The following is a 17,202-nucleotide window of genomic DNA, read 5'->3' on the forward strand; positions in this document are numbered from 1 at the left end:
TTCAGGAAGAGGTTACATTCAGAGCTACACAGGTGACAAAATGTATTCATTTATGACACCACAAGGTCAATTAAGCCTGTTTATTCATGGAATAAAAGTTCAGTCCACACCCTAGCTATAAAGCATCAAGCAGTCGACAATAAAAACTGAGTTAACTCCTAATTATTGTTCAAATAACCCAACGACAAAGGATTTTTCAGTGACTGGTACCGAAAAGGCAACAATTTTCTCAGCGTAACTCAGAATAATCAAAAAGAAGTTCCGCATAATAGAGTGATACATGTCCTGAATAATTAAGTATTAACTAAGCATTATGGGATGAAAACAGAAAGCATGACAGGTATTATACAGGAGATCTCATATACAAACCTGCCTTGTGTTTTCATCTATGAGGTCAAAAAAAGCTCTAATCGTAGCCAGGATCAATTCTTTGCACCTAAAAGAAAGAGTAAGGAAAATTACATTTAGCAAGGAAATAAGGGTGGTGGTGGTGGTGGTGGGAATGGCCAGAAGAGACATCAGTATTATGCTAAAGTTAAATTATTGTGCGATGTAATAACAGCAGAGAAGAGGGGGATGTCTGGTCAGTCAATTGACTTTCATTCCATTAGCTTACCACACTATAGAGAGGTGGTCTGTCGAGGCCCAAGCTCTAGGCACTGCTGAGCTCTGTTCATGGAAGGAAAAAAGTTAGATTTTGTTAGTATTCAATATTCAAAAATTACAAACATTCCCCCCCCCCCCAATATAAACATACTTGGGTAATTATTGACAAGAAGAGAGCTTATCTTATAAGTCTCAGGGAAGCAGATACAATAAAATGACTTTTTCAGACAAAAATCTTACTCCCTTCAGCAAAGACTGGGATTTTGCAGGGACCAATGTTGAAAGGGCAAATACCGTTATGGTAGGAAATTACTAAAAAAGTTCTTCAAAAACTGCTTCTATGATTAATTTTATTATTTTAATAAGTGATCCTGGCACAAAGAATAGAAGGATGCTGACAAATGCTGCTGCTGAAAATCTGAGGGCATGCTCAACAGAAAGGAATATCAGAATATCATGAAGAAAGAACTGGACACTCTGTAGCTATTCATTTGTAAAAGGGCATGTATTGCATTTTAGAGACTATCAATATCAAAAACATCTTCCATAAATGGAGCTCATCACCTAGCTCTACAACTTGAATCAAGTAAACTATGAAATATTAATGTATCACGGCCAGGAAAAAAAACAAACGAACAAACATCATCTTATGATAGCACCATATGATCTGTCATATCCAGAAGACAGAAGATAAGAAAGAATTGTTACCACTATACATGTCACCTCATACAAAGTTGTCTCACCCACACTCAAGAGAAATCAAACTAAAACAGAGGCAAAGGAGGGTTACTAGGAAAAAAGGAATGCAGAGTTAATTTTGTTAGCCTAGCAGAATCAGAGGGACTACAGTAAACATCAAGAAGGGAAACAAAACTATTTCAGATAACGCGTTATGATGATGCCAGAACAAACCCATATAAAAATTGCATTATGTAGTAAACGGAAGTAGGAAATCTGGAATACCGGTGAGTTTTTTTCCAGCTCCTTCATGAAGAGAACAGGTTGGTGACAGGGGGGATGGAATGACAAATTTAACTACATCTATGATGTTGCTTGATTAATTTTGAATGGAATTAAAGGAGCTAGATCCCTGCAAAGCAGAGGACTGTACTTGAGGACCCAGTAGATCCTTTCTATTTCTAAGTTCTTCAAAGATAGTAAATACAAAAAGAAGCCCCAGAACCAAAGCTGTCTTTTTATAAACAAACAAGAACTCTACTCCTATACTGTACATCTGTCAATCTCCACATGTACATATCTTGCAAAAGCCCAGGAAAATAAAACCTGAGTTTTGGAACTGAAAAGATGCCAGAAGGTGAGAAGAAACTACCAAACAGAACACAATTCACATCTACCCCGACATGCACTTCCAGCGAACACTCATTTTTACTGCATCAAGTATTTACGGTTTTATAACCGTCTATTCTGTGCTTTCACATGTAATATTTTCATGCTTAATTATACTGTGCTGCAGATACAGACTATAATCAGACACTGATACATGCATTACATAGCTAGCTATCTAACCTAACTCCATTCAAAACCAAAAAAGTTTGCTTTTTTTACCACAACTGATAAGGCACTGTCATGTTGACTCAATCTTGGTAGAAAAGTCAGTCCTGAACGAACTTGGTAATCTCTGAATCCTCCCGCCACAGAAAGGGTAGTCAAATTTCTTAAATCTTGGGCCTTTAGAATCCAATGATTGTTTACAGCTGTATAAAAATCTATAAAATATATTGAAATCAATCACTATTTCCCCACAAATATATTTTATATACAAAAAAGCCACAAAAATATTTAACAAGTTTCTGCAAGCCATTCTGGAGGCATTCAAATCCCATTACCACTTTTGATTCCTATAAGGAAGCAAAATGATTGTTTTAACAGCAAGGAAGTAGCAATTGAGAAAGGGAGATACGCTTATGCTTTTTGTATCAATTGAGCACATACTTCAAAATCTTAGTCTCATAGAGTGATGAGTGCCAGAAAGAATAAAGAAAATAAATGGCTATCACTTTCCTTTACCAATCCCTTCAATAGCTACATGCAACAGCATAATTATCACTGAGCACATATTTCATGAGTATATTTTAGTAAAACCTATCTTTCCAAGAAATACATATGGTACATACTTAATGATTACACTTTTCTTTTTATGCCACAGTTACTTAGGTGGTCAGAAAATATGATGTATTATATATATCTGTAAGAATAAAACTGTATCTATATTCAGTACTCTCATCCCTCTACCTTTGGAAGTGACAAAATGAATTTAGCATCTTCCACAGAAATAACTATTCAGGTAATTTATTTCATAAAGAAAGGTCAAGTTTTACCAAAAAAAAAAAAAAAGTCATTCACTGGAGAATTTACAAAATTAGTAGTATGCTCTGCAACTTACCAAACTTGCAAGTTACTTAAACTTTCAGCCCCATCACAGATGCTCAGCCCCTAATACATTGTCCATTTTACATGACATTATGTTCTAGTATTTTAGTGCTTCTCAAACACCCACCTCAGTAACGAAGAAATGGATTAATTAAAGTTATAGAGCTAGAGCATGTTTTGCATATAAAAACTGCTCTGAGGCCACAGTAATTTGCCAGAATCTCACCTATTAATGTTTGAGAGGATCAATAAAGAAATACAATGTAATCAGGTAAACTGCAACACTTACCGGTAAGGTATTTGTCTAAAGGCATTACAGGTGCAGCATGAGGTGTGGCTTGTGTAATAAGGAGGTTTATAAGCTCAGGCCTAAAATTCTTCAGAGTAAGCAATGCTCTTGCAACAAGACCACCCATGGAATGACCTACTATTGCAACACTGGTTGGTGCAAATTCTCGATCCTTAAGCAAAGAACAAAGAGTAATTAGACAACACACCAAAAATAGATTTGAGATTGAACCATATCTCATTTGGTTAACAGCTGCACTTTTTTTTCCCCTCTAAAATTCACTTAGTCTGCTCAAGGATAGCAAATTTAGTTGCTACCTCAAAAACTATGCTTAGCATGACATTTGCAGCTCAAAAGGAAAGATTACATAGTCCATGCAATCATCAGAAACTTTGGCTTATTGTAATTAATGAGACTCCTCTAGACATGGGCCAGCAAAGAACTTTTATTTGCCAGAAACGGAATGGAAGTTGATGCTATATTAAATATTTCAACAAGCTAGATAAAGTTTAAGTCTCTTATACAAAAAAAGCATACAATGTGCATGTAAGTATTTGTTTAGAAACACAATATAGAACCTATCCAAGGGTCAGGGACCATCACAAGAGTTAAAAGCCTATTAAAAAGTAGCACTTCTCTCTTGTGCTACTACCACATATATTATAAATAAAAGTTTCCCTCCCTTATTCATCATTACTTCAGTTTTCCAGCAGAAAAGTCAGCCCAGAAATCCCCCAAATGCAAAACATTGTTCAGCGTATCTCACTACTTACCCTGTACAACTTAAGAATTACTTTTATGCACTCATGCACGAACTTGGTCTGTCTTTGCAGACTACCACCATACAATGCAACCAATTCTTCATTAAAGTTGACACTGAAGAAATTAAAATGGTACTTGAAGTCAATATCTTCTGCTTTTCTAAGTGCAATAGAGCCCAGAGAACGTACTAGGAAAAGAAATTACATAATTAAGGAGTGATTAGACTGTTCTGACAACTTCATTAGTAGACAAACACATAAATATATACCCTATTAAGAAACATGTTACCTTAAATCCATTGTTCACTCTCAAGTCACATCTAAGAGTAAAAGAGGATGAAAAGGACATCCAAGATCATAGAATCTATTTAACTTTCTTGTCTAAAATTCAACTGAACTTGTTTTACAGAAATAGATTTGAAGATATAAATAACTGGAACAAAAGTATCGGCCAGCCACTGATAAAACCAAAACGTAAAATGAGAAATGTAAGAATTATTTCACATTTTTATAAGACTTTCTGATAAAAAAAATAAACATATCATAACAAAATTTACAGTAGAATGCAGAAGAGAACAAAAACCACTTTCTATCTAAAATCTTGAAGGAGAAAAATATTCCATTCACAATGTCTTGTTCCTGACCTGTCTTCTCTGTCTAACCCTATTTAATATAGACTTCTCAGTGCAGAATTGTCACTGAATTTCCATGGAGACACGGCAGGGTGGGAACAGTAGTGGTTGCAAATAAAGAGTATGATACAGAAAGAAGAAAACAAAGGAGAAAGTCCCAAAAGCAAGTATATACTTCTGTAAAATAAACTTATGATTGCCAGAAAGGTCTGCCCAAATTTGGCACCTAGAAGCTAGATTATTCTAGGAGTTCCAGAGAACTACAGTCTGCAGAATATTCCTTCTGGGAAAAACTATAGGAATTAACATATCAAATGAACATCATCAAAGTGCTTGAAATGGATTAATAGTATTTATGAGTTACTTTTATATGTTCAAACCACAAAGAGATATCAGCAGATGGGAATCTGTAGTCAATCATTTTGCCAGTTTTACCTAAAATTAACAATCAGTAAAAATGCCTTCCAAATGGATTTAAGAGACCAAGTATCTTACCACAACTTTAAACCTTGGAAGTCATGGTACAAAATACAAGAGCTTTGCCAAAGCTCACAAGACAAGTCTGTGCCGGACTCCTAATTAGAACTCAGGATCTCAGTTATCCCAACCTTGGGATCATTCCCCAAAATCAAACCAGACTATCATCACCTTTACTCAGAGTCTAAATTTTAGAAAGTTCATTTTTGTGCCCATGAAAGATGATGAATTAACATGATCCAAAAGTGTCTGTAATACATCAGAATAACAAGCCCAACAAAGGCAGAAGCACTGCTTCCCTCTTCACTGCTTGGCCAACATGAACATGTTTTTTAAAAAAAGCAAGAAAATAAAAATAGCAACAGTTCCTCTGCTCATCTAGATATCAGCCTTAAAATGCAATAGTCCACAACACATTCCAAATTAAATACCAATTTTAATGCTACAGTCTATAATAAAACAAAACTATTCTGAGCTTCTGATAAAGGTAGAGCAGATTTATTTTAACAAAGGTTTTGAAAAATGAATATATGACCTACTGCCATGGTCTTCCTAAATCAATTCCTCAAAACAAAGAATAAATATTTAAATTTGCTGATCTCAAGTAGTACATTATATCCACAGCACTTAGTGCTTCCACTCACCTAATTTAAGCTTTCCTCTATATAGTTCCTTTGGCTCCTAACATACACCGAAAGTACCATTCTATTTCCTGCATACTAATGTACTATCATGTTTTTAAAGATGGCACTAATTCACAGAGGATTTGCAGTACTTTAAGCATAATTACAAGTGTTCATATAGCATCTCCCATGATTGTGTGCAATCTTACTTGGATACTACTGCCCCTGCAAGTCTGTATAGGTTTTCTAAACATACAAGTAAAGATCTTTATGTAAAAATCACTAGAAAGATAAACAAATACTATTCACCATAATTTTACTAATTTTAAACTAAAAATATATCTTGATTGAAGTTGATCTGATAAGTTGAAACTATGGAATCTCAGAATTAATTATATAAACTTAATATATATTCAATAATTCATTCTAATCTGCCAAATGAAAAAAAAAAACCCAAAAAACAACAGGTTTTCAGCTTTCCAAAGTTACAAAGTCTCACTCCAGAAAAAATATTATAGCCAACTGCTCAACTGATTTCAAACAAAAGTAAGGTCTTGTAACTCACTGACATTGACCACGGACCAATAAGGATAACTTCCCCATAACAGGACCAACGATTATGACCCTTGTTGACGTTACTTCAAACAGAAAGCTTCTTGATATCAATTAATGCATAAATATGAGAGCTGTTTGTAATACAACCATGACCTAGCTAAATGCTCACCTTGTTTGTAACTTCCAGCATTTCCAGGAAGAAAGAGAACTGGAATTCCTGTCAATATCAGATTTTTGTTTGCTTCAGCGTAATTTCCTTCTCCATAGAGATAGAGTTCATATGCTGGGTAACGTCTGGCTGTTTTCTTCGGTAATTTTATTTTCTGTTACGAAATTTAAAAATGCAGCACAGAATCAAAATAATATCCTCTATCACCTAAAAACATGTGTCAGACTTAAAATGCAAATGGGCAACCACAAGTAAGACAGAAAGAGCTATCCTTATTAAAAGGCTGAATTAAAAGGTAGTATAGCATTACAAAGAAAGGTAATATAGCATTACAAAAAACAGAGTGCAGCATGTTTTAGTACTGAAGAGTTGGGGCTTATTTAGGTAATATTCCACTCTCCACAATATTGTTTGAAATTTAATTGCAACTTCAGTCAATTTGAGAATTAGATTTTCTGAGCAAGTACAGGCAACTGTTCCCTTGAGGGACAAGTGCCTGGAAAACCAAGGAATATTTGTTTCTGAGTGCTGAAACAAGCCTTAAGAAACCAAATACATTGTGTACATTGTTGCAAACAAGAAAATACACTGGCCAGCCAGTCATTTAAATCATTCAGGTTATGTATTACATACTGTTTTAAGTTTAAGTCTGAGGTACACAGAATGAGAGACTGCAATGGATTTTGCTTAAGAAAAGATTAAAAAATAAAGTATCAAATATTTTGTAGGTAGGTATTACTATGCATGAGTGGCTGCAGCAACTTACTTGAAACAGCTATTAACTTAAATGAGTTTTGAAACAAACTGGGAATGGATTGCAATTACATATCTCTTAAAGTTGCACATTCTTAAAGTAGACCTAGCATGATACTAGGGGGAAGAAAGAAGTGTGTCAAAAACTGGAGACTTCTCTCAGGACATGAGAATTTCAGAGCAGAAACTGGGACATTTGAGTGACCCTAATTATTCCTAATATAGTTGAATGACTCTGGTATCCTTTCCAATATCACATAACACATAAAAAGGATATGGTATTTTATTTGATGCAGAAGCTAAATCTCTAGAATGTAATTATTTAAATGACTGTCAGCTGATACTGTGGGATAACAATTAGTATTTTAGGGTAAATTATATATACAATGCAAATTCTCTTAAATTACATGTTCAATATGAATTCTATTAAATGATGTTTACAGAAATATAATTATAATCTGTAATGGGAATTATAATCTGTAATGGGAATTTACACAACAGTGTACACCTAAATATGTCTAGCCAGCAAAAATAAACCCATCGTAGCGTGTGGGTGTTCAGAGTCAGATGTTTGGGCTAGTGACAAACAGCCTGGTTTTGTAACAACTAAAGATCCCATTTAAAAAGGCATTTGCCTGGCCATATTTCTTTGGTTTGGTCATGTTTCTTTTTATGTCTGGTCATATTTTTTGATTAAAAGAAAAACTAACCTAATAATTAGTAATTTAATCTAACCTAATAATCACATAATTCATTCATGGAATTATGAATGAGTGCCCAAAAAGAAAAGAACAAAACTAATTTGAACCCGAAGTCAGATGATGATTAAAGCTTAAACCAGTAAGTCAGGACTCTCAGAATCCTATGACACTGTTTTAGATCAAATAAGAAATAACTGAAAAAACATCTAATTAATCCCTATAAAGAAGTTGGTTGGTTTAGAATTCTGAGTTTTTAAGATACAAGTTTTTAACATTTCAATGAGCACAAATGCACTAGTTAAAGGATTTGATTACCTATGTTTTCATGACAATTAAGAGATGAATGAAAACGGCTCCTTAAAATAAAAAACACACATTTTAATATATTTACTTTTTTTACTTTTTATTTTACAGAACAACACAGTCAAAACTAAACCCCATTTTGCGTCAGGTCTTCTCTAGAGTCTAGAGTTAAAGTGCCTTCTCTAAATATAAACATCTCTATTTCAGATATTACAGTTGTTTTTCTCACCCACAACTACAGAGTGGGTGATTTTGGTTTAACTCTTCCCCCCATACTCTTCCCCTTTTTTCCTCTGTCTCCCCCTCCTCAGCTAAAGACTATTTCCTCTCTCTCTTACTGCTCAAATCATTTGCCATATTGATTATCTGTACGTATTCTTTTATGATCTTCAATATATACAGTTGCATTCTTTCAAGCTCAAAAAAAAGGCTAAGTTTTATTCAAGGCTTACATCTTCAGATCATTCTTTCAGGGTTTTTTTCTGTTTTTTTTCCAGTTTCTTGCCCTATCAATTTCACTAACCTAGCTGTCCCTTTCTTATTCAACTGCTTCTTTTTTAGAGGCTTTCAAAATCCTGCCACAAAAAAATCCTTCAGTTAATCAGTTTTCATTAGTAAACTAAGCGCATCATCAAGATATGTTTCTATGACTTCTCAGAGTCATATAATCCTATTCAACTGTTCTTCCTCAATACCTTCCTATTTACTGTCTTTTCATAAACTTTTACTGAACATAAAATTAACAAGCGAATCTTTTTTGTGTCAATGTCCAAAGCCAAAAACTATAAAATCTGTGAGCACTATACTCCTAAAATATTGCTTTTTCCCCTCTAAATTATGGTACTCAGATACTAAAACAAAATGTCAATGTCGAACTCTAAAAGAAAACAAACCAGCATATTCCATGGTGACATTCTTAAATTGGAATTCCCAAGACATCGGTTATATAATTTGTTGTAATGAGCTACAGTAACTTTTTCCAGCATTGAGATCTCGGCTTCAATTTTAACCCTACTTCCTAAAGAAATTAGGCTTATGTGAACAAGCTCTCATTGCTAACTTCCAAATCTCTTTCCAAATTTAGCTAAACTGGACAAGGCTGCTTAAAGTCAAATATTGTAATTCCACATCTTTCATAAAAAAAAAAGAAAAAGGTGGCTAAGTAGAAAAAGATTGAAATTGATACCATTACTTAGTATTAGCTCTACTGTGAGCTAAACCACACTATTAAACACAAAAGAATGAATCCCAGGAAATTAAACTTCTTATGCTTCACTACCTAAAGTAAAGTAGGTAGGTACCTCTGTAACATGAGAGGCAGTCCTGAGGGCAGGACAGGTAGCTTCCATGTACAGTTCCTCCCTAGCAGGTCTGTACCAGTGCCAGCACTACAAAGGCACTCATTAACAAGAAAGCAAACAACCCCGCCTTTCCCCAATAAAAACATTGTTGAAAAGTTTAATGCCTTAACAAACCCACACAATTTCATCATTCCCCCCACCCAAAAAGCGCTGTTTTCCACACAACAGAAGTGAATATTTATGGACTAGAAATACCAGGATTTATGGACTAGAAATCCCAGGAGATCCAGACAGATCCCACAAAAATTCATCATTCTCCCCACCACCACCACCCCAAAAAGTACTGTTTTTCACACAACAAAAAAGATTATTTAGGGACTAGAAACTGTGAGAGCAGATCCAACCAGATGCAACTTGCTATTTGTTTGCATCTCCTGCATGGAGCTGCTGCTGTCTGCCCTACCCCTACACTCATCCTTAAGCCTTGCATCTCTTACCAGCACAACACTTGCCTAAAAATGCTTAGAATTTTTGCACTGACATACTCAGTAGAGATGTTTGCTGGCAGATGATAATTTCAGGCAATCTCCAATAAAAATCACAGAGATTTTGCTGGTAGCTCTCAGGTGGTTGGCTTCAGGTTGAAACTGAAGTAGGTTCTGGCTGCCAGGAGATCTGAAAACTTACTGCATAGTATTTAGATATTTATAGGTGTTTACACGATTTTGTTCTAGAGCACTGATCAAACAGTCCTCGTAGCTATACAAGCTTCTCTTTTGTATGCTAACATGACTACATCAAGGTTAGCAAATGAAGGTTAACAGGTCAAAAAAGTAACTTACTGCTTTGATACCAATGTAGGTTCTGAAGTATGCTTTAATACCTTTTTCTTTGCTATACAGGCTAGCTTGCAACCTAGTCAAGAATAACATAATGTTATTTGGACTATATGATATTTTTCAATATACATTACAGCCTGGATAATGCTAAATGAATGTTTAGAAGCTGACAAGTTATGTTTTGGGATGCTTTTAACAGGACAGAAAATCCAGTAGCAAGAAGCAGTATTAAAAAGAAACAGTAAGGGGTGAATGCATCATCAGCGGTGAATCTACACAAATTCCCCCTCCCACAATTAAGTCCTAATACTGTGTTTAGGAACAACAGTTTGACCAGCACTCCTCTCTCTCAAACTGATTCAAGGTTTTCAAAGAGGCCTTAATCAATATTTTTAAATAGGATAGTGACTGAAACTTCAAACAGATTTATGAGTCCTACAGGCTGTAGGACCACGCCGGCTAGAAGGTGTGCACCTAACAGACTCAGCACTCCTACTGCTTACTAACGCGAGAAGCATATGCGTATCTGAATCTCAGCTATTCCCATTAGCTGTTTCACGCTATATAAAGTCATAGAAGTACGGAGAAGCTGGCCAAAAGATTGAACCTGCTGGGCACTAATGGTACTGTGAGTGTCGTCAGAGGATCCGGCCCAACCTCTTGTCTTTGCAAAAGCTTGGATGAGCTTTTGTCTGGTTTTACCGCAGCTACAAGTAAGGCATTGGGTAACGACAAGTCTGGAGATAATGCAAACTTTCTTTGTTTCCTGCTGCACGCGTGCCAGCGCTTGCCGTCAGGCTGCATTACACCTTTCCCAGTGCTGGAAAGAAATTACTCGCGGCGCAGGGAAGAGGAGAAGGAGGGCTGCGTCTGAGCCGAGCGGCTCTGCGCTCCCGGCTAACGGCCGCGTCCCAACGGCCGCCGGGCGGCGCGAGGCCCGCGCGGGGTCGTTGAGGGGGCCATACCCCGCCTAACGGCCCCAACGGTCCCGGTGCCGCAGCGGGCGGCGGCTCCCACCTGTTACGCCGCGCCGCGACGCCCTGCCTCAGCCGACCCTGCTGCTCCTCCCGCCGCCCCCCGCCGCCGCACTCACCAGGTACTCGGGATACTCGTACATGTAGGTCATGCTGCAGCGGTTCTCCTCGTAGAGGAACAGCACGTCCCGCACCCCTAACAGCACCAGCGCCGCCAGCGCCCCGTAGCAGAGCGCCGCCACGGCGGGCAGCCGGCGGCCCGCCCGCCCCATCGCGCCCCGCCGCGCCGAGGTGCGGAGCCGCGTGGAGCCCTGCTCCGCCCGCAGGGGCTCTGGGCGCGCACAGGCACGGCGGGGCGGGGCGGGCCGCGCCGCCGCCGCTGCCACCGCCCGGGGGGGCGGGCCCGGCTGGCGCCACAACCTGGCCGCCCACGGGCGCCGCCGCCATGTTGAGGAGGTCAGGAGCTGGGCGGAAGGCCGAGGCAAGCCCGGCCGCCATTACGGGGAGGTCAGGGACCCGCCCCCATGCGGCAGCGCGGGGAGGCGTGTCCGCCATGTTAGGGGCTCTTTCCCTTTACAGGCGGCTAGGTCGCGCCTGATTGAGAGTCAAAATGCGGCGAGAAGAACGGTGCGGTAGTTTTTAAGGTTCCTGGCAGGTGTTAGCATTTATAATCAAAATATCCATAAAGCTTTAAACTAAACACTTAAAACCACATTATTTTTTTAAATTAAGCACTTTTAGCAACTTACTGGATTTCAAGCTGAAGGGTACAGCCCCCCCCCAAGGTTTTGGACTTGGAGGGGCTACTACTCAGTGAAAATTAGCAGTAGAGTATTTAATATATTGGAAAAGCAGCAATAGTTTTCTACCTTACTGCTTCAGCTTTCCGTGTAGCTGAAAAACTTAACATCTGCTTACTAAGACAAAGGGTAGTTAAATATGTATTTCTACTTTGTACTGAAGAGCTGCATTTACATCTTTCTTCACTATGCTAAACGCTTAAGCATTCTCCTCCTTCTTTAAAATAAAAAAAGTACTCAGTTTTCCAACAGTATTTGTACCATTTTTATTTGTAAAAATAACCATCTGAATGCATTTCAATAGTAGTTTACAGTTAGGGTTCTTCATTACATTAATACAGCATTCAGTAGTTGAAAAAAAGTTAATAAACTGTGCTTGAGAAGATTCAGGTTGGATTCCAAGTCATTATTCACTGAAATAAGTCTTTTTCCTCATTTTGTACATAACATTTACTGAAGTCCTTAAACTTCGATTTACAAAAGCAAACAATACCGACAAAACCCCACTGAAACCATCAAACAATATTTTATATTGTTTATTACAAATATGTTATGCAAAAATAACACTGGCACCAGATTTGTATCACCATGGTTTGTAAAGATATATTGCACATGCTAAAGCATAAAATGTAAGACAAAAACCTACAAAACATAAGATATTGGCTTTAATATGTAGATCACTGCATAAGAAACGCATAAAATTACATTTTATACACACACTCAGATTGTCACTAGTTTAAAACGCCCCTTCCTATAACACTGATCTAAGGTTTACTTTTTGTGTAATAAGAAAGCATTTTCAGCACTGCAAAATTATACATTATTCCTATAGAAATTCAGCATATTAATTTTCATTTCAATGCAGGTAGAACATATGAAAAGAAGAAACACTTTATACATTCAAAGAAGGTTTGAAATGAAAATTTACTGGTAATATATTGCTTTTATAACACTCAAATGAAAAAAAGACAAGTTTCACAAAACAGTTTCAGAATACACAAATATAAAAAGGCACTCTAATATTTCTTACATGACTAAGAATAAAAATCACAAAATTTTTAAAATCATCCTCAAGATACATAACCAAGTTTCTCAACAGTACAATGGATAAACAATTCATTTTATGTGTTTGTTCTAATTTAATAATCTGGCAGTTGTTTACTGCGTAAAAGTACCAAACACATTATGGTGCCCTTTTAGTAGCGATGAGCAGAAATCCCCTGAGCTATTTCACAGCAATTTCAGGCAGTCCAGAGGTTGTAACTCAGTATTTATGAGAGAGATCTGGGACCCAATCCTGCTATGGATTCCATCTGCAACTGTGGTTAAAATTCAAGATTAAACTATACTGTTAATAGAATTGGGGTGGGCAGACTGCTGCCCCCCCCCAAATACCCTTTGTTTGGTGCAGATACAGAAGTAGTCCACATACTGTAAATTGCAGGATCCAGGGTTAAGTGCAACAATTAGGTATGATTACTACTTGTAAAAAGTCCACAGAAAGGCAAAGTGAGTACTTACAAGAGTAAAATTATTCCCGTGCTTAAATACCTGTCCTAAATTACAAATTTATTTCTACAGTGACAAATTATATTACAGATTAATGTACTACCATACAAGTAAAGGGATTCTGGTAATTCATGTGAGCTCTGGGACAGGCCCATGCTGAGTACTTCCAAGTGTCCTACTCATGACACTTTTCCTCCTAAGTGTACCATACTCAAAGCATTACTTTCCCAATGCGTTTAAGGTATTGACAAAACAAACGATATTCTTCTATGATTTCAGGAATATTGCATACTTAAATCATTGTTAGTTTATAGAACAGTTTCATCAATAGTAAAAGTTTAGATTTGGTTCCTAGAAGGATCATGGTAATTCAGTAATCACCTGCGCTTCTATAATGTTATACACATCATTAAGAGGCAGCAGTTATTGTACTATGCAATTACCAGAGTTACTTGGTATTGCAAATATATAGAAATATTTTCAGTATCTTTGTATGGTAGCAAGTAAAAATACTGAAGTTTTCTAAATGGCTGCTTGAAATAATACATCCTCCTCTTTGTAAATATGACTGGTTTTCTCCTAATGAAACAATTTCATGTAGGATAACATAGCTTTCTATATAGAAGGGTGAGACTTCTAACTAATTCTGCAAAGCAGTCCACCTGTATCTGTGGTTAAAATAAGATTAAAACACTGATCCTGCTGCTAGACAGATGACAGCCATTTCCCATGTATTTATTTAAATGTCATCATTCTACATAGAAACAACAAATGCAAAATTTGGGATTTCCACTCACTTCTAAACAGACACCACTGAAAAAACATCACTCTTCAAAAACTGATCGCTTATTTTCAGTGCTTTAAAAAAGGTGGTTATTGCTATTCTGCAATTTTTAAAAGCAAAATACTTTCAGGAAAGTCAATCAAAAATGTTATTCTGTACTAATTTCTGAGGAGAAAACCAGGGTTTAGATGCTCTGTCCTTCCACTGCAGAAAATGTAGGGTTGAGGGAAAAGAAATGTTCACCTTAAGAGACACTATATCCCCTGTGATGTTTTTGATTTAAACTTCAGAAATTTGTTATTGTTCAAGGAAACAACACTTAATTTTAGCAAGGCAAAATAAACCTTAGTATATAGTTAAATATTTTTTTCTAATTAAAAAACTGGAATCTGCCAACAGACTTTTAGCAATTCAGTGGAACATAGCCGAAAACTGAAACTAAAATAAAAATCCTTACTTTTCACTTACCCTGGTGAAAATATGTACTGAGGATTGTTTCCCATCCTCCTAGCAGAGATTTAGGCCTGCAGACAGCCTGCATGTGAATCACTGGAACTTTCGCACCTTTACTCCATGCTGCATTATCTCTCCCCTCTCTTTAAAGTAGGTGTTCTCTCTCATGTCTAGCAAGGTGTTGGATCTCTTTCTTAGACTCTTAAATCATGAAAGCCGTTTTGCTCTCTGCTTTTTACCAATATAGCCTGTAGACTTTATCTCTGCGTTATATGCAACAAGACTGGCAAACTTCTGAAGTGCATCAGCCCTTCCTTTTCCACTCAGGCCATCAGTCTTGCCTAGATTCACATTTCATTTTGCATTATGCCAAATAGGATGCACAAAAACTAACAAGAAGAACAAGCCATAGTCATTTTTCCTGGGCATTTGTTTCATTTCAAATAAATATAAACACATTTACATTAAAAGTATATGAACATTTTCTTTAGTCTGGAAAAAAAAAGTGTGGTCAACACATCATCAGTTACAAATGTCAAGCTGTCAACTTGAAACTTGTGTCATAAAATGTAAAATACACCCAAGACTATTATCTCAAAAATTTATATTTTTATGGTTTAGAAAAACTACTTCATTCCATCACTCACATTTGAAGAAAAAAAGAAAAGTAGCAAAGTCTTTTAGTTACTGAAGCATTTTGGTCCTCTTGGTACAGCTGGTTAGTTCATGATAGGTTTTTGTTTGTTTTTTTTTAGTTTGTTTTTGTTTTTAAAGTCTCATTCTTCCTTTTGTACATCTGTTGCAGACGAGGATCGGGGTCCATTTGACCTAGAAACTTTGGCAGAAGGAGTAGACATATTCACAATGTTGACATTGCTGTAAAAAGCTGGTGACAATAGGCTTTTTAGCCTATATCTCCAATCCTTTGCATGATATATTTTTAGATTTTCTGCTGTTTGGTATTTCAACTTTTGGTGTTACACTTTCACAGCTTTACCTTTGTTCTGTTAATCCAAACTCTGACAAAAGTATTTTAAAATTCTATGCTGTTTACAGTAAAAGTTATTTAAGTGTAGAGAAATAAAAAAATTCCTTTAAGTTGGCAAGTCATCATAAACATTTAGATATACTTCCATCTACACCTGATTTTTCTTTTTCTGATACTAGATTCATGGTTAATGGCTCAGGTGACAGAAATTTCTAATGACCCTAATTCTGTAGTGCAAATAAACCATACACATTTGTGCTGAATTGAAAAAAAAAATAAGGGCCAAGTCATTTGCTTTTTACACAAGTGATTCCACTAATGTCTGTGGGAAAATAAGGTGAGATGAGTAGCATTTGGCCTTCAGAATTTATAAGTATATTTTTCTAACTGTGTGTTGCAACTAAGAACTGTAAAAAGTGCCTTCTGTATGTTTAAGTGCGTAATACATGCAGAATGTAAAATGTTTCATCTCCTGTAGAAAAGCAATACAGGCAGTTTTAAGATTTACAACTTTACCTTTGGTTTGTGTAACAAATTTATCTAATTAACAGAGCCCCTGGAACTAGGAATCAGACAGAGGGAAGGTGGATGGTTGAAATCTATGAAAAACTACATTGGAGATACATTTGTGTACTAAAGGTACAGCTAAACATATAAGTACTTTTTACAAACAATTCCCTGTTTACTTGTGCTGTCACAAAGAAAAAGGCATTTTCTCCTTTTCTACTTAAAATAAGAGGTAGAGACTTTCCACAGGGGCACTTAGGGCCTAAGGAAAACATGAGGAAGCTGAAAAGCTGCAGAACATTAAATGGGAATGCGTTCCAGTAAATCCCCCTAAGTTTGTTATTTAAAGGCTTGATTCTTACCAATACTGCAAATCTTCCAATACCTATTTGGCAAGAATAATAATGAAGAATATAGCAGTGGGATTTAAGCTTTTTAAAAAGACAAAAAAGGTAAAATTAAATAGTAATAAAAAGTTTTGAATGCCAAAAAGTCAAAATGTTTCAGAATCAGAATCATTTTCATTGTACCCATCCTCTGTTCCTATGCTATTACTCAAGGGCTTACTATAAGAGTTAATGCTACCCATACTGGAGCCATCGCAGAGATGCGTCCTGCCCAAATTGTCTTTTTTAAAACAAACGAAGTTGAAAGTCGTCATTGAACTGGAAGGAGAAAAAGGCATCATGGTAGCCAAAATGAGTGCCAGGCAGTCAGCCACGTCTTTGTTAGGAGCGCAAGCCAGGGCTGGCGTATGACCTGGGCACAAATGCAGACAAGGCAATGG

The 17,202-nt window shown here is 36.7% G+C and overlaps 2 protein-coding genes across 8 annotated transcripts in view; both read right to left on the bottom strand.

Annotated features, from left to right (window-relative positions):
- PGAP1 (post-GPI attachment to proteins inositol deacylase 1) overlaps positions 1-11,745 on the bottom strand; it is a 36,644-nt gene extending 24,899 nt beyond the window's left edge. Inside the window, exons 1-7 of one of the 2 annotated variants that reach the window (XM_026102194.2) lie at positions 11,494-11,745; positions 6,504-6,657; positions 4,060-4,235; positions 3,287-3,458; positions 2,173-2,333; positions 617-669; positions 370-436 (exon numbers count right to left, since the gene is read on the bottom strand). In XM_026102194.2, coding sequence (XP_025957979.2) covers positions 370-436; positions 617-669; positions 2,173-2,333; positions 3,287-3,458; positions 4,060-4,235; positions 6,504-6,657; positions 11,494-11,646 — 936 coding nt within the window. In that variant the 5' untranslated portion in view covers positions 11,647-11,745. Of the gene's footprint in view, positions 1-369; positions 437-616; positions 670-2,172; positions 2,334-3,286; positions 3,459-4,059; positions 4,236-6,503; positions 6,658-10,403; positions 10,509-11,493 lie in introns of those variants that run through there. The other variant, XM_026102258.2, reaches the window with a different exon arrangement.
- Positions 11,746-12,415: 670 nt separating this feature from the next.
- ANKRD44 (ankyrin repeat domain 44) overlaps positions 12,416-17,202 on the bottom strand; it is a 142,539-nt gene continuing 137,752 nt past the window's right edge. For 4 of the 6 annotated variants that reach the window (XM_064515147.1, XM_064515146.1, XM_064515144.1 and 1 more), the window contains one exon: positions 12,416-17,174. In XM_064515147.1, coding sequence (XP_064371217.1) covers positions 16,909-17,174 — 266 coding nt within the window. In that variant the 3' untranslated portion in view covers positions 12,416-16,908. The remainder of the gene's footprint in view (positions 17,175-17,202) is intronic. The other 2 variants (XM_064515149.1, XM_064515148.1) reach the window with 1 other exon arrangement.

The sequence above is a fragment of the Dromaius novaehollandiae genome, chromosome 7, assembly GCF_036370855.1.
Source record: "Dromaius novaehollandiae isolate bDroNov1 chromosome 7, bDroNov1.hap1, whole genome shotgun sequence".
Lineage (NCBI taxonomy): Eukaryota > Metazoa > Chordata > Aves > Casuariiformes > Dromaiidae > Dromaius > Dromaius novaehollandiae.